The sequence below is a fragment of the Sciurus vulgaris genome (genome assembly GCF_902686455.1).
Source record: "Sciurus vulgaris genome assembly, chromosome: 10".
Taxonomy (NCBI): Eukaryota; Metazoa; Chordata; class Mammalia; order Rodentia; family Sciuridae; genus Sciurus; species Sciurus vulgaris.
The window spans coordinates 30,728,576-30,747,574 of record NC_136470.1 but is presented as its reverse complement, the minus strand read 5'-3'; the positions used below and the strand labels follow the sequence as shown (position 1 = coordinate 30,747,574).

Here is an 18,999-nt window from a genome sequence, read left to right as displayed (position 1 = left end):
TTTGAATTTTTCAACAGAAGGCATGTATATAGGTACCAGTCTTAGTTTTAAACTTAATGCAAATCTGAATTTGAGTTCAAATGTGCACTAAGCCAAATAAGTGAACAAAAAAGTAATCACAAATAGCAAAGGGTCTACTAATATCTTCAACTTTGGAGAAATAGCAAGGAAGGATAGGATGAAAAAAATCTCCTCATAAAGTTTGAGAAATAAGACAAATATAATGGCAAATATCTTAATTCTGACTTACTTTCCCAAATTCCCAACTTGAACTTAAACCCCTAGAAGCCTCTTTTCATGTGCACATAGGCTTGTGCATGCTCTCTCTCTCCCTTATTCCCCTGCATTCAGTCCAATTGTGTCAAATCTCCCTCTACCATAGTTTTTGAGTCAGTTTGTCCTCTAAAAATTCTAAATGTCCTCTACATCTTCTAAAAATTCACCATCCATGCCTAAAGGGTTTTCTCTGCTTTTGGTCTGTCCATCTTTAATAACAACCTTATAGAGAGCACATAATATATAAATGTTTTTTAAATTTTTTTTTAGTTGTTGATGGGTATTTACTTATTTATTTATTTATATGCAGTGCCAAGTATCAAACTCAGTGCCTCACACATGCTAGGCCAGCACTCTACCCCTAAGTCACAATTCCAGTCCCACATACTATATTTTTAAGAACTTTAAAACTTCCTGATGAGTTTCACTGCTTTCCTTCCATGACTAAGTCTTTCCAAAGACAACCTCCAACTCTGTTTCCAGGGCTCTCCTCTCTGTGCCTGTATCCAACCAGAAACACCACATCTATTCATCTGATGACTTTGGCAGCCTTTCCATGCCATTCCTAGCAACATAACCACTTGTTCAAAAAGCGATCTCAACCCTCATTTCCTTCTCAATGCTGCTCAAGTTACCTGCCAGGTGAGCTTTCTCACAAGGCTCTGGGCAACTTTTGGGTTCTCAATGAACTCTATGAATACCTCAAATATAGTCTTTGAGGGCAGAGTCTATGGGTAAGTCATCTTGGGACCTAAATAACACAAACATGGGAGGCTGAGACAGGAGGATCGCAAGTTCAAAGCCAGCCTCAGCAACTTAGTGAGCCTCTAAGTAACTTAGTGAGACCCTGTCTCAAAATAAAAAAACAAAAGGGCTGGGATGTGGCTTAGTGGTAAATACTCTTGGGTTCTATACCGGGTACAAAAAGAAAAAAAAAAAAAGAAAAAAGAAAAGAAAAGAATACAACTAAGTGCATAGAATAGAAGCACTCTAAATGTTTATGGGAAGGATGAGGATCATAATGAAGTTTAAAAAATAATATGGGAGGATTCCAACTCTGTTCTGCCACTTACCCACCCAAGCATTCTTCCTCTAGTTCTTCTAATGACAAGGACCAGGGTATATTCTCTATAGCAACTTAATCATTCTTGTGCCCAATCTGGCCCATTGTTTTTTCTATGACCCATAAGAAATAGCTTTTTTTAATTTTTAAATGGTGGAAAAAAAACAAGTGAAAGAAAAATAATATTTTATGATATCGAAAATTATAATAAAAATTCAAATTTTTTTAGTAAAGTTTTATAGGAATATGTTATGCTCCTTCATTTACATGCTGTCTATGGCCACTTTCTTCCAACAAAGGCAGAGTTGAATAGTGTGCAGAAGTTCACAGCTGGCCAAGCTAAAGCTAGTTACTGCTTTTTCCCTTTACAGAAAAGTTCTGAGAGACTCAGTCTACAGTATTAAATAGATTAAGAGTATTATGCTAACAGAAGTACCTTGAGACTACAGGGACAAGATGAAGTTGGTGAGGGCTGGCACCAGCTCTACATTCTTTTTGTTCTCTTGGGCTTATCATTCATGATATAAAACAATAACCAGTGGTACCAGCTTGTATGTGACCATCACTGAATATTTGAAAATGTTTTAGACCCAGCAAGTCGATTTTAAAATCAAATTATAGGCCATTGTTCCCCCTTCTATAATTAATTTATTCAAAATAATGGGGACCAGATGAAAAACACAAAAAGGAACTCCAACATAGATTGTTAAGCTTAGGTATCATTTTCCTTTTATCATTTTCCATCTCCCTACAGAACAGAGATGATCAAAATTTTCCCGTTCTCTTAAACTGTATAGCCCCAAAGGACACATGGCCATCTAACAAGATTTTGTTAATGTTGAAAGTAGTAAGAAGATTATGTTCTGGGTTCTGTTCAACCAATGCATCTGATTACAACTCTTGTCCCTTTATATAGTAGACTCACATTGTATACTATTTTCCTCTGAACTACAATACAACTTTATATTAAGCATCTCCTAAAGTTTAAGTAACAATAGTTTCAATGAGTATTTTCCACTTAAATGCAGCTCATGGCTTCCAAGGTCTGTGGCAACACAAGTCCTGAAAAGTGAGTGGCAAAATACTTTGAATATGGTTCCATTTTTGCCAAAATTTCCCCCTAATATTTACAAAGATCTCTAGAGTCCATCTGCATAGGCGTGGATACACACAGACAATGAGTGCAACCTTCTCTGATTTTAAGCAGACAGTCATCCTCCTGAAGACTCTATCTTTGTACTAATTTCTGTGTCTCTTCTGCCAAAACCTTTCTCATCTTCTGGCAGTGAAATGCAAAATGAAAGAAGTATTTCAATTGCACTTAAGCCACATTTATTGAAGGGGACTCTCCCTAGTTAGTGATGCAAAACTACCAAAATGGGCACTATAATCTTATGACCTTTAAACTGGAATACGACACTTCTAATCTGAATCACATTCTCTCCTTGCCCCGGTTCCTACACTTATCCCCTGGGCCCTTTCAGCCTTATTGTTTTGCTGGCTTCTCCCTCTAGTTAGATATCTAAATTTCTGATTATTTCCCTGAAGAATTTGTTTATTTTTATATACTAAATGAAGCTTTAGCTGTTACTCTCTTAAGAGTTTTTTCTTCCTGAATTTTGTGAATCATTCCATGTGGTTTCAGGGGAGAAGGAGAAGGAGTGATGGTTTTCTAATACTGAGATACGTAATTTCTTTTTGTTCTGTCCTTTGTATCACTAATAAAGATGTTAAATCAGACCTCACTTAAAGCTGATCTCTAGACATCACTCACCAAATCGTTACAATTTTATCTCTGATTGCCCTTGGGTATTACCACCTCTTAACAAGATATTTCACTTCCACAGAGTGAAAAACAGGTTATAAGAAGGATCATGCAGAATCTTTTAAATGTTGTTTATTCTCAAAGTATAGACTTTGGATTCAACATGAGTAGGTATTGAAGGACCATACTAGGATGCTCCAATCAAAAATAAAAAATGTAAAATAAAGAGAAGAATGGGAATGATTTTATAAAACACTAAAGTTTGGCTTAATTTATCATCTAAATATTACCAATCTGCATGACATTAGAATCATGCTGAAAAACGGATTGGAGAAGCATCATTTTACATTTTCCAGTTGCCAAACAACAGGCCACCAAAGCCAGAAACTTTTCTATCTATGCTCCCTGGACAAGCCACACGGTTCCTAAACCTCAAGCATTTTATTTAAACTGTGGTGTGCATACAAGGTGATCAAAAGATGTAAGATATAATGGGATTATAATGATACCATCTCCAGTCCGTTATGCTAAACTATCCCATAGATAAAGTATACTGTGCACACATGCATATATATAAATAATGACTTCTTTGTAAATCATACTGTCCCTTACATCCAAGTGCTCATGGGAAACTAACACCTGCCACCCTTAACACTTTCTCATTAGATGCTTCTCTAAATTCTCAAGAGTATTGTAATTAGTTTCTTCAAACAAACAAAAATGCTATTTGAATGTTGTGAAAGGACTCTGCCTTGACAACATTCTGAATATGATCACTATCCATCATGTTTTTAATTCAGTATCATCACAAACTTTGCTGAAGTATAAGGATGGCTGATTTTGTAAAAAATGCTCATTTGGGATATTTTTACCATTTCAATTTCATTGGACAGTAGTCACAATTAACAATATATAAAACACTACATTTTTAAAAGAACACTGCAGGTATTGAAAATTAAGTAATTTCTTTGTCGAAAGTTTTGACGCTGTATACTATCTAATTTGCAAAATGGCCAAAGTAGTATAAAAACCTTTCTTGTCTGCCTCCCCCGCCATTACAAACAGAAGGTATTAATCACTGATCTCAAAGGCAGCTGACTGATGCTATTCACGGAGTAGGGCTTTCTCACTCATGTGGCCCCATGAATAACTCTCAAGGCTTTTATTACTGCTCTGAGTGGACTCTTAGCAGCCCAGCCTCTCTTTAGCAACCCTGTCCCCTTAGGCTCCAGGAGGATTATAGATAATGGCTGAAAGAAAGCATCATTGGTAAAAACAAAAGTTTTTAAAGAAAAAAAATTGGAGCAAAGTGGACATATTAGAGACAAGTCATGATTCATGGCCTGTACTATGTTCTGCCTCTTTCTCTCACTCAATACACTCTTTAGTTTTACTGCTGGATAAGAAGGGACCAAACCAGTGCACTTCTCCTAGCAACCAATATCAGTCAGCAAAGAAGGCATGTCATCTGCTCAAAGGGAAAATGGAAGAATTTGGGGTCATACAAAGCAGACACATGTTCTTTTGCATTTGATCCCAAATTGATTATCAAAAAGGATTCAGTAAATGCTAAATAATTCTGTTTTATGTGAATGTTAACAATCTATAGAACTAAATATCAGCTTGTCTGCTTGCTATATAGTTGAGTGTCCCATACTAGGCTGATCCACTTCATTCAAATGTTCAGTTTTTTATTTTGAATGCACCCTGTCACTGACCCCTTACAGTTCACAAAGATCACCCCTCCCAGTCATATCCTTAAATCCCCTGGAGCATTTCAAATGAAAAAAAAAAAAAAAAAATTATTCAGAAACTCCCAAAGCACTCCATGTTTAGAAAACTTAGAAGCAAATCCTGATAAAGATGAGACTATAAAAGCATTTGCCTGGTCATCTTATTTGCATGCCATGTTTAGCTCCTGCTTTGAAATATAAAAAATCCTTTTGAAAAGTTGAACAAACTTGGAATTTAAATTTAACATAATGAGACACATTTACTGAGAGAATTGCAAATCTGGAGAGTTTCATTACATCCAACGGATGAATATCACAGGTGTTAAGAGTTTAACAGAAAAGTACAATAAGAATTCATAGCCTGAAAAGCGTTCTTGAAATTAAAGTTTTGAGCTCAATTGTGAATAGAGATCAAGCATCAAGAAACTCAGTTTATTCATATCTTATAGCTCTGTGTATGGGGGTGAGGTGGCTAAGAGCTATTTATATGTACACACATGTTGTACATATTTTCCCCAATTCTTTTGTCTTTTTGTATTAAAAATTGACATTATCCAGGCTTTCAAATCACAACAGTGGGATTGAAGCACTTAAAAACATACTTAACTACAAAATCGCCTACATGTTTTCATAAGAGTCATGAAAAAAACAACCCCATTGAATCTGTTAGCACTTCTTCTCTGGTGAAGTTATTAAATAGCATCGACCATGTTTTGAAGAGAAGATGAGGCTGCAAATTGTCACTGAATGACAGTTTTAAGATTTGTGTGTGCAGGGCTCATGAACTCTTGAGATATTTTTGCATTGTCAATTTTTAAGTCTTGAGATTAAGTGAAATAAATTGCAGACAATAAAATTGTTTTGAGAACATCAAGTTATGTGTTATAACTCTTCAAAGTCCATTTTGCCTGGAAATAAAATGCTGATGAATGTCATAACTGGTTTTTATTTGCAAAAGGTTATATTCAGGCTGGGCCTGGTGGCATATACTTGCCATCTCAGGGACTTGGAAGCCTGAGGCAGGAGGATTGCAAGTTCAGCAACCTATGGAGGCCCTAAGCAACTTAAGGAGACTGTCTCAAAATAAAAAGTTCTTTCTCCTCCAATACATGATAGAGATGGGCAAAGCAGGACAGCAACATAACTGGCATTTGAGTAAAGGTTGGTTGTTGTTATTGCTGACATTCAAAGATATTTGAGAATATACAAGCTGTTGGATATCCAGGAGGGGAAAGTGGAATACTTCTCTAACTTTGGACATGGTTTTCAATACTACACTGTTATTTAGCAATATGCAGAAGTATTAAAATAAAGTTATAAAACACAATTGAATGCCTATTGTGAGATTTATCCTAAATCTCCTTTAATTCAACATAATACCAAAAATCATATTCCATGATTATCAGACAGAGTTAAACAAATTAGTTTAACCATACTATGGCCTTTCATAGAATTTTAAAATATACACTGCAAAGCATTAAAGTATGGCTCTAACCTTGATTTATAAAGATTTATAAACTTTTCTTTAAAAAGAAAAAAATTCTTGACTATTTCTGAAAGGCAAAAGTTCTCCCCTTTTTGATGGTGCTTACGAACATTTTAATTGGTTATAACTATAGTAGAGGTTTTGGACAACTCCCTTAAGTTCCAGTTTGGTTTTAACTAGGTGTTCCTTGTTTAAACTCAAAAGCGGTGTACTGGGATAGTTATTATATTCCATGTTCTCCAGCTAATTTCCAAAAACTTGTGGGACCAAAATTAAAGGAAATAGATCCCACATCAATCCTGGCCACAGAAATTTAAAAATGGTTGTTAACCCTCCTGAGCTAAAGCTACTATGTTGCATATGGTTCTAATTCAGAGGTCATAAACCTAAACACAATGACTGAAGACTATTATTTTCTTAGTATTACTATTTTTTAAAAATTCCATTTAGTCATAAAGAAAACCTAAGTATTACTAGTCATTAATAAACAAATGTGGATATGAATCATAAGATTAGTGATATTTGCCTACCATCCATACCCATGTCTCTGAACTCATGTCAAAATAGAGGACATACCACAAGCAGATTGGGCAATAGACCATGATTGTTTTCAAAGGTGCATATTTATGGTTTTGGATAATTTTTTCTGGGCTAAAATTTTGAGAATGATAACAACGATAAAGCATTAAATATAAGTACTTAGAAAGCAGAATGTAAGTTTGAGGGAGATCTTGAGAGTACACAGTCAAATCTCATCTTTATTAAAAATAAAAGATTTGTAACAATTTAAGACCATACAATTAATAGGTATAAAAACTGACCCTGAAGTTCAGAGCTTCTGTCCCATCCTGAGGAGTCATAATATTATTCTATTTAGGTTATCCTTTCTGATATACACAAACACTCATTATGCAAATCTTAATAATGGGTAACTTTTAGAATCAATGTATATACTACATAATTGGGTTAATAGAGAAAAATGTAAGAGGAGTCTCAATATTGTGTTTTTAGAAGATTTTCCACAGTAGGAGTGTTTAATCAGAACTCACTAAGTTGATTTTACACAGGATTTATCTTCTCGGGACGTTGCATCAAAAGTGCCAGGTAAAAATATTCTGGATAGAATGTAAATTGTTGACATGAGATAACATGCAGCATTATCCAAGCATATTCTATTTAACAAAAATTGCTATCTGAAGTACATCCCCCTTGTTTATTCCTTTCATTCATAACACTATACACGTGGGAATGCCATTTGCTCTGTACTCAGGGAATGATGCAATGGAAACACACATGTCATAGCACGTTTGTCACAGTTGCATAGGTGTGGTCACAGATGAGTCCACTTAAGAGGCAACAAAAATTCTCATCAGTCATTCGAAGACTCAAGCTAAAAAAAAAAAAATTACATGAAAACTGTCATAGAAATGTATCCCAAATGTAGCCCCCAGACAGTTTGACAGACAAGTTCTCTTCTAGTTATTTCCTTGTTCATACTATGTAGGGAATGATAATATAATGAAAATGCTATTAGTAATAAAAATAGTAAATAACATCTAGATGGTGCTTATAAAACATCAGGTACCATTCAGAGCATAATATATTTTTCCTATATATATATATATATATATATTCATTTATTCTTCATAACAACTGTATGAGAGAGATATTAACACCGTGCCTCATTTACAGATAAAGATATTGAGGCATAGAGGGTTTAAATTGCTAGTTGAAAATTACTCGGTAGTACTTGCTGACAGTCTTTTAATTATCAAAATATGCTTCTTCCCTACAAACCATATTGCATCCAAAGTAGATTTCTGTCTTTCCCTTTAGCATGCCTTTGCCCTCTCCATGACTTTTTTTTTTTTTTTGCCTGAGTTTATTTTTCTTTAACAGACTGCATTTTGATTCATTGTAGTCTTCCTTCTTTTGCTGAAATGTAATTTCTAATTTTTCCACCCATCAAATGCCCCCTACTCCTCTGTGGGCCAGGTTAAGTGAGTTATGGGCTGCTGACCCTTCCCAATTCCTATCAGCCTGAAACCACCTATTCCTTCTTGAAGTCCCCACACTCTGCTGTGAATGTCACCAAATCCCCATTTATTGGACACTATTTTTATTTTGGTGACTTGAACATTTGGTACCTTCCCTATTATTTAATAGGAATGTCCTTAAAGGTGGAATCAATTTAATAGTTATGATATTCCTCACAGAGCCCAGAAAGTTGTCCTATCTATAAATAGGTGCTCTATTAGTGTGTGCTGAATCAAATGATAACCTCAATATATCCAGATGATGCTCTCACTGACATGCTTAGAAAACAACTGGTCATTTTCATGCAGTATAAACAGCAGGATGAAATTCCTGTTACAAAGTTTTAGGGCTAGGAAACTAGAAATAGTCTCTCCTAGGAAGAAATATGTTACAGACATAAAACATCACTGAGCTCTAGATTCAGCTCCATTATTAAGTAGCAATGGGTTCTGTGACAAGGCACATAAAATCTTTGACCTTCAATTCTTCATGTGACCCAATAATAGAGACTTGTGCCACATAATTACATATATTTCTCGTAGTTCTGAGATGATCACATTTTATGATTTATGTTAAATATTTTTGAGGTCTCTGCTAAAAGTGACAAGTTCAGTCTTATTAACTGTATTCATAAAACACTACAGGACAACTAAAGAAGACTCAAAAACAACAATCAGCAAATCAATTAGAAATTAGGACTGTTGGAAATTAAAGAGGTATGTTTGTAATATAAAATAGTTTCAATGCAAAACATTAAATAGAATTCACGAAGGCTATTCAATGCTTTCTTTAAATTAAAAGAAAATATTTACCACAAACACCACTGGTAGGAATGTAAAATGGTGCAGCTGCTTTGAAAGATAGTCATGCATTTCTCCAAAAGGTTAAACCTAGAGTTGCCATGTGGCCCAGAACTTCCAGTCTAGGTTAATAGACAAATAAAAACCATTTGTCTACATAAAAATTAATACATGGCTATTCAAAGTAGCAATATCTATAATAGTTCATAGTTTATATGCCAAAGAATAAGTGATATGGAATATTATTCAGCAATAAAAAGAAAGTGAAGTACTATTTCATGTTACCACCTGATCACACTTGCAAATATTATACTAAGGTAAAGAAGCTAGTCACAAATGTCATATTTTGCATGATTCCATTTATATGAAATGTCCAGAACAGACAAATCTATGGAAATAGGAAGTAGACAAGTAGTTTCCTATGCCTGGAGATCACATTGCACAATGAACATAGTACAAGATTTCCTTTTGAGGTAATTATAAAATTAGGTTCTAGTGATAATTGCACAACTCTGTAAGTGTACTAAACACCCAGAACTATATGCTTTGAATACATACATTTTACATCTCAGCAAAACTACTGGAGAAAAAGAAGATTTAATCACCAAAGTTCAGAGATTTATTGATGCTGGCTTTATTAGTTTTGAAAACTAAATTTTCCTGTTAAGGCTTCAATTCATTTTCTTAAACCAAAAGTAACTCTGCACAGAAGGCTCCGCTTGCCAAGTGCTTGAGTGCATCTCAGCTTAGTGTCGATGATGGGAAACAGTTCCTTGGGTGTGATGATTACAACAATAGATAGAACAGGTGAGGCCCATTAGTGGGGATGTTACTTTTAATGTTCCTTTTCTTTTTCAATCATTAGGGAGCTACATATCTGGGGACCAATTTTAGAACTAATCTATTTGATTCCATCTCCAAACTAGGGGAATCATTTTAATTTGTTGCCAATGCTTAAGTAGAAAGTGAAATCTGCCATAAATGTACAAGAAAGTCTCAAATCTTAGGCTAGATATCATCATGTTGCTCAGTGTGGGGGAGAGTGTATGGTCCTACGGAGGCATATCGTTATCATCTGAAAGTGCCTAATCAAAACATGCATAACACTCAATGGTGTGTTAAAACACACAGCAGTGTTGGTGTTGAGATCAGGAAACAGTGAATGTGAAAATCATCATAATAAAAAATAACCTTTCTTTGACTGAAAAGAAGTGTATCAAACCAAATGGTCAATTCTGTATTTCCTGCTAGACAAAAGGCAAAATTTTAAATTACCAGAAATCATGGTGTCATTTGAGTCAATATATAGTTTGTAAACTCTGTCTCAGTTTCTCTACACACAGAGACACATGGCATGTGCACACACACACACACACACACACACACACACACACCCTAGTTCAAATGGGAAACATACCATGTATTGGGCTAAGGCATGAAAATCAGCATGTCAAAAGTACTCCATAAGCACATTTGCATTTATTCAACAAACATTTGACTATCTACTATGTGTCATTCAGTGCTCTAGGTACTGGAGGTGCATTGATAAATATGAATCCTAAGTCCTTGATCTAGTGGTTTAGTGGAGGAGTCACTAAGAGAAAGAGTCACACAATAAACAAACCGATGTCCATACCTTTCTACTGTAGGGAGAACATGCTGATCTCCTTGTTTCTGCATGTCTTGCTAGCAGAGGCACTAACTACTGTTTTCTCCCAAACTATATTTTCAAGGATATATATTAAAATAGAGTTCACAGACTTTAGAAAATAGAGATGGTCTCCTTTGAGAAGAGAAGGCAGATTTTCCTTAAGGGTCAAGATCATAATGTCTCCCTCTAAGGCATAGGTGAGGCAAGTTACATTATTGCCTATTATAAATATTTAGGTTCCAAGTTCAGGGTTCGTCAGTTGTGAGGAAAATCCACTATGTATGCATCATTCATCTATCTGCAGTCCCCCCACCCCAGAGACTAGGCAAATCAACACAAATATGAATCATGCTGCTCATTGTGGCATGACTAATAAAGTGCATTATCTCTGACCCATCAATCTCATGTCTTCTGCCAGCATCCATGTAGCTCTTTTTTAATTTGGAAATAAGTTAAAATGTCAGTCTCTTCACAATGTTTGATAAACACACACACAGACACACACACATTCTCTCTCTCTCTCTCTCTCTCTCTCTCTCTCTCTCTCTCTCTCTCTCATACACACACACACACACACACATACACACAAACACACACAAGCACACTTCCAAGAGGTGATAAAAACATTTAAGAAAGATAAATGGTGCAGCCCAATTGTCTTTCCTTTTTTTGTTACCAGGGATTAAAGTCAGAGGCACTTGATTACTGAGCCACATCCCCAGCCCTATTTTGTATTTTTTTATTTAGAGACAGGGTCTCACTGAGTGGCTTAGCACAACCCTTTTGCTAAGTCTGTCTTTGAACTCGAGATCCTCCTGCCTCAGCCTCCTGAGCCACTGAGATTAAGATGTGCACTGCCACTGCACTCAGCATAATTATGTCTTAAGTGGAACAATTTTAGATCTGGAATTTTCTCCAAAAGTCCATGTATTAAAGACTTAGTCCTCAAGGTGGTACTACTGGGAGAAGGTAAGACACAGTGGGAAAACCTTAGATCTATGGTTTCATTCTCATGAAAGAGACAGAGGAACTCAGTCCCTTCCTCTTCCTTTGTTTTGCTTCCAGTCATAAGGTAAGAATGCCTTTCCATCATGATGTGTCACCACAGGCCTCAAAGCTATGCAGTCTACCCATCAGAAATGGAAACCTCTAAAAATATAAGCCAAAATAAACCTTGTGTGTTTGTAAGTTGATTATCTCAGTTATTTTTATAGTAACAGAAAACTGACTACTATACCCTTATTTTTAAAGACATGATATTGAAACAGGAACTTAACTGAATCAATTGAAAGACTTGCCTATCAATACAAATATCCAGGTAAAAGCATTTCCAGTAGAGGAAAAAGTAAATGCAAAGGTCATGAGATAGCAAAGAACATGAAGAAGAAAGTTTTAAATCCACATTCTAGCTAAGAAGTATGAGCCCATGAGGTCAGAGAGATAGAAAGGGGTCTGTCTAGAGTCTTATAAACCTTTATGAAGAGCTCTGAGCTACAGGAATACATGTACCTTTACATGTGCTTGAAAGGTCCTTCTGATTACTGAGTAGACAACTGGGATAAGGAAATAAGATGAGTTAATGGGTGCATGGGGAGTGTATAAATCGATAAGATATGTGGTAATCAAGTATATAATGGTAGAGATGGGTAAGGATAGCAGTGATTTTCACTGCAAAATTCCTTCAGCTTTGCAAAAGTTTGAAAATGCTCTTAATACATTAGGAAGAAAAAAATCCGAATCACAAAATGGTTGTATCAAAATAAATTTCAAAGGGTTTGCTAACAAGCTGGATAGAAGCTATGAGGACAAGTTAAGAGTGATTCATCATTTTGGGTCATGGACAAATTTTTGAATAATGAAGCCATTTACTGAGATGGAAATAACTAGAAAAAGGAGCAGACTCTATCTTGGCTTGAGTGGAACATGTTATCGTTAGCTACCACGCAAAGATGTCAAGTAGTTAGAGGGACCTGTCAAGGACTGTTCCAGGCACTGGAGATAGTGCCTGTAGAAAACCAAGGTGCATCCTCATGAGCTTATATTTCTCCCTACACTGATTAGGGCAATTTGACAAGCCTTCACATACGTGTATGTATAAAACCTGGTGCAATACAAGAAAGAGCCTCTTATTGCCTACAAATGGAGGAGGATACACTTGGGACTGAGGCCCAAGATACTCCAAGTTTTCAGCTGAGGACAGTATTTTGGGTGAGTACACCACTCTTTAGATGGCATTTTACATCTCTATTTTATTAAAACACTCAAAGAATTTTTAGGAATTTCTCCTTAAAAGATTAGAATTATCCATTCATTCTTTTTTCCATAATTTTTCAAAAGAAGATTAAAATAAATATTCATATCAATGTAGTGATCTAGGATGATGGGCCTATATTTAGATACACTATTAAAAAAGAAAAATTCTTTTTTTAAGAACAAATCTGTGAAATGGTACTCTTTTAACTTTCCATTTCTGCTCAAACTAAGATCTGATGATTTGTTTGTCTAAACTAGAAAAATATAGGATATATTCAAAGCATGTTTGTATAAGATTAAGTCATATCTTAAAAGAAAAGCAAGGAGGTCAAAACCCTAATTGGATATATCTAACCTAAAGGTAAAACATAATTAATATATTTCTGCTAAGTGCAGGTTTTCTAAAGTATTATTCAAGAATCACTGTTACTTAACTTCTTCAGATGTTTCTCTAATTCCTTTCACCAGGCTCAGAAAAAGAGAAAAGGAAAAGAATGGGAAGAAGGAGAAGAAGGAAGGAAAAGGAGGAGGAGAAAGAAGAAAGAAAAGGAAAAGAAATAAGATTTAAAAAATCCTTTCTTAATACTTGTCAGAAACCAAAATGCACATTGGAAGTAAATTAATTTCTGACAGATTACAGGAACTGCTTAAGCAGATACAACTGCACACACACACACACACACACACACACACACACACACACAAGCTCCTTTCATCGCTATGTATGTATCCATATTTATGCAATGTGCTCACATATCCATATTTTTATTGTCAAAGATGCAATTTTGTACAAGCTGTTCAGAGATGAGATGACCATAACTGTCCCTTCTGTATAACCATGACTTTTAATGTTCTTTAAGATATTCTTGTTTAATGTTCTAAGAAATCCTTTTGGTTTATGATCCACATGTTGCATAGCATCAAAGGTTATTCAAACAAAGCCAATTCAAACATGACATTACTGCATAGCTCCAAGAACACATTTCAGGTTACTTATATGCCATTTAAGTTTTGAAATTGGCTACATATGGCCACAATAATGAGCCCATTACTGAAAGAAGCACTTTAGCAAAATGTATAAACCTATTTGAGATTATACTGTGCACAGGCATTATCTTTATCTCCCCAAATATCATGTGTGCCATTTCCATTTTAAAAAAGAAGTGAGGATGAGAAACCCATTCTGATTTTAAAAACACCTTTTCACAAATATTATAAAACTATCAGATTAACATATGAAGGTAGGGAATAAAAATGTTAATATAAAGTCTGACAATTAACATTATTTTGTTATAAATGATTGAAAAGTTCTGTTATTAGTTAAAAACAAAGAAAATCTAGAAAATAACTCTAAACCCAATATGTATTCTCCTACATAATCCGAGATTAATCTGCATGTGGTTAATTAATCTGTACCAAATGATAAAAATCTTTCTTTAAGTGCAAAGCAGAAAAGTTTTTCTGCAGTTCTCAACTAACATAATATTTATTTCCTATGGAATGTTACAGGGACAGGATTCTAAAAACTCATAAATAATATTAGCATATACCTTATATAAGGAGGCAAAACTCTAACATTTTTTCAGACTCTATAAAAATGCACATATAAATAACCCACCAAGCAAATTTCAATGCAAATCTATGTATCATAGATTTCAGTGACAAATGTGTCACTGAATAAAATTAATTTCTGTGTCTAGCACAAGGATAGTCAGTATATCTTTGAAATGGTACAAGCCTCTCGAAATTTGAAATTCATGTGGAAAATAAACACACACCTCCAAGAAGGATAATAAGTAAATAGGTATCATAGCATCCTGGGAAAGTAACAAAGCTTAGAGATCCTACAATCCAACTCCCTCATTATATATGTCAACACTGAGTCCCAAGGTATCCATCCAGCCTAGAGGGCAGTGTTGTCCACATCCCAAATTTCAACAATCCCCATGGAGAAGCTGTCATCATTCTGAAGTATCCAAAGGCAATCCAATGTCAAACATATGATTTACATACTAATTCAATAAGAGTGTCCACAGTTTCCTTTGATTTTGACATAGCAGATGCGACATTCAAAACTAGTTTCACATGGAAAAAAATTAACAATGCCTCTTCAGTCTCAACTATTCTACCCCTGGGTATTTTCCACAATGTTACTATGAATTCTGCCGTATAATTATTGCCCAGACAAATTATGACCCCTGATCCTATAATGTTAAATCAGAACAAAGGTTCTAGGTGTGTCTTTAGAGCAGGAAGTGGGGGGATTATGGGAGAGAAGTAAGGAAAGAAGAGAGAGATGGATACAAGGGAGGGAGGGAGGGAAGGAAGGAGCACGAGAAGAAGGAAAAAAGGGAGGGAAGGAAAGAGGGAGAGAAACATATCTTGCTACTGCTGTTCTAGCAAGCTGGTTAATTGCATTTGTTTCATATACCTCCAAACACCTTGGTACATTAATTACATTCTGAGTAACGCCAAGCTCTTCTGATTCCCTCTGTCACTTCCACTGAGCAATTTAATTGTATTCCTCCTAGAGACGCACTTGATTAAAAAAAAAAAAAAAAAAAAAAAAACTTGGTGATAATTCTGTAGACTAATATATAGTTTATACATGCATTTTTATTAAAGTATGTAAAATTGTGGCTTATGAGGACAGACCATTTTAATAGCTATACCAAAGTCTCTTATCATGATCAAACACACTTGGGATAAATATGAAAATCTTTTCATTATGGTAATGTAAAGATATCATAAAGGTAGATGTTTTAGAGAAGAAAATGTCAGGAGAATGATTATGGATATGATCATAGATATTACCCCACAATGATCAATGATTCACAATGATCAATCCCTAAACATATAACACTAAGGAGGGAAAAAGCAGCCTGCACACATGCATCCTTTGCCTACTATTGCTGGGGGGCATAGGTACTCATGTAGTCCATGATTGAAAACAGCCACTTGACAGTAGGTAAACTCATCTGTATTGCCTCATGTTTATAGAAAGACTTCCTTTCTAAGTACGATACATTAGATACCATGCAGCAGCTGCCAGGAATAAAGTTAGCTCCCACAGATGGACAAAAATGGGCAGTGTCCCAAATAATGAATTCATCCACAATGCAAATGCTGAAGGAAAGTTTATGTGGCAACACACTATTATGATGACTTCAATATTGGGACTAATACACCTCAGATTCAGTAATTAAAAACAAAGTATTACAATCCACATTTCCAGGAGGGTTGGTGCTCTTGTCCTTTCTTTATACCAATATTTTCCATTGATAAAAGAAATTTAAAGTCCCTAGACCATACCAATTTTTTTTACTTTCTCTTTTTGAAACAAAGTTACTTATAATTATTTTCACTGTTCATTAAAAACAGCTACGAAAAGGGTTTTGTAATAGTCTCACAAAAAACTGACATTCTATGAAAATAGCCCAGGAAACAGAATCAGAACAAAAGACAGGAGAATCACAGGCAGAATACTGTCTGCTTGACAGACTGACTCAACCTAGAGGGAGACACCTATAGCACCTGTTCCAGGTCCCCATTGTGTTTGCCCTCTGGGGACTGAGCAGAGTGCTCCAGCCTGCATCTGGCTTTGAGCTGATGCTACCCCCTTCCTGGAGCCTCGCCCAGTCTCACTTTTGACAGTTTTCTCTCTGATCTAAATTCTTCATTCTGATTTCATGCTAGGATAGCGTTCACTGGCACACAGGTGATACACATTGATCTCTGTGATACCCAATCTCAAATTCCTGACCCATTGAACCTGCCTCAGAGTGTCTGTTACAATAGTTCTTCCCTTGAATTTCTAAGCCAAAGTTTAGACCTCAGAGTGAACACCAAACAGAGCAGGCACATTAGGCATCAGGGTCTTTCAAGATATTCACTTTGATATTTCTTCTTCTAACAAAGCTGAGAACCCATCATTTGTTATCCAGTTCCTCAATTAATTAAGTAAATTACAACAATAACAACAATAGGTACTATTAACGTGTTCCACTTGCAGCAGTAGAGAAACAAAAGACCTAAAACCTCTGCCCCTAAAGAGCTCCTGCCTGGTCCAAACTGACTAGCAGACATAATGTCATTTTATGTATAACCCGCATCAGACTCAGAAAGAAATGCTGGGGGCGGGAGGACCCGAAAAGGATAAAAGCATTTTTAACTTACCATCAACCCGAACATATACAAATCCACAGAGCAGTAGTTGTGTAAACATCAGCAGACTCATTTTGACATATTAAAAATGATCCAGGTTGTTTTAGAAACCAATCCCAGAGAGCAAAAGTACAAAAATAAGTATCAAAGAAAGAGGTAGGTCCGAAGTTCAGATCCAAAGTTCAGACTTTCTTAAATACTAGTTAGAATCAAGAAGAGCAAATCGCAAGATCAAGGGGTTGGTGGCGAGGTCTTGAGTGGGACACGCTTAGATCCATCCAAATTAACCGAGGGCACTTCAAAGGCTGCCGTATTTCCACACTCTGGTTCCTAAATTCCCACAAATTTACCCCAGCCGGAGAGATTATTCAAGTGTGTCTAACCCTCTCTCCTTTGGTTCCATTGCAATCCAAAGCCAAGTTCTTTCTTCAGAAGTCAAGAAGATGAAGGGGGAGGAAAAAGACCTAATTCCTAGAAAGTGTTCCACAAACTTGCCAAAGCGCTGCCGAAAAACCATTGGCCTGCCTACTGGTTCTCTTTCCCCAGTCTCCTCCGTAGCAGCAACACGTCCCGGAGTTTTTTTTTTTTTTTTTTTTTTTGGTTTTTTTTTTTTTTTTTTTCACTTAACTTCCATAATAAGGATGTGTCAAAGCAACACTTTGCAGGCGGGCCTCTCCTTTGCAGCCTTGTTGCCGCCCTCCACCTCTCCTTTCCAAAAGAGAGGAAAAGGGAAATCGGGTGGAGAATCCGAACTCCTACGTGGTGAGGCTGCAGGGAGGGAGGGAGGGGCAGGGCTGAGGCTGCGGCCACCCGGCGGTGCCGCCTCTGAGCGATTGTGCACCCTGAGGCTGCGGGCGAGAGCGGCACAGGGCGAGTGAGCCCAAGACCCGCGAGCGGGAGAGAATAGGAGCGCACAGTCCAGCCACCAGGCGCGGTCCAGCCGCCTGTCCCTCCGGTCCAGCCGCCGCCGCTGCCGCTGCTCCGGCAGCGGGGCTGCAGAGCGTCCGCCTCCTCCTGCAGCTGCCTCGGGTGGAAGGACTTAGAGGAGGGAAGGCGAGGAGGCGGGAGAGGAGGGGAGGAATGAAGCTGCTTGGAGTCTGAACCGGGGAGGGGTGGGGGATGAGGGGGTGCACTGAGCTCTCCACCTCCAGACTCCGCCACCCGCTCGTGCAGGGGCAACAGCCCGCCGGGGACTGTGGAGGGGGTCTGGAGAGTCGAGAGCCCCGGGGGGACGGAAATTGACAAATTTGGAGCCCCACCGGCTGCCAAGGGCCGAGGCCACCGGTGGTCAACTCCTTCCCCTTCTCTTTGCCTCCTCGTCCCCCTCCTTCCCGCCTCGGAAGGCGATAGGTGGGCTCTAGCCTCCTGCTCCTCGCCGCGTCCCGTTTAATGGGCAGGTAATTTTCTCGGTGAGTGATTTCATGGAAGCCCTTCCTAATTATTCATCCCTCCGTCTGCTGGAGCTGCACACGCTTTCTGAAAAAAGATCATTCTCTAGGACCCAGGGCGCAGCCTCATTACCCGTAAAAATCACACAAACACTCACTCTTCACCTTTTAGCAAAATGAGAAGCTGAGCAGGAGGGAGAAAGGAAAAGAAATAGAACCACCTTTTGGAGTGGGAAGGTGGTGTGCGGGTACTTCCTACACGGTTATAAAAGGAACCAGGAAGGGGGAAAAATCAGGGGCGGGGGGAAGAAATCTTTAACCTCTACCGGCTTGTTTTAACCAAGATCTATGGCCCTAAAGCATCCCGGGGCGTTGGAGAGGAG

General features: G+C 37.1%; 1 protein-coding gene across 1 annotated transcript in view; it reads right to left on the bottom strand.

The window, feature by feature from the left end:
• Window positions 1-18,296, bottom strand: part of ROBO2 (roundabout guidance receptor 2) — a 578,830-nt gene extending 560,534 nt beyond the window's left edge. The window contains 1 exon segment of the mRNA XM_079154971.1: window positions 17,241-18,296. Coding sequence (XP_079011097.1) covers window positions 17,241-17,301 — 61 coding nt within the window. The 5' untranslated portion in view covers window positions 17,302-18,296.
• Window positions 18,297-18,999: the final 703 nt, after the last annotated feature.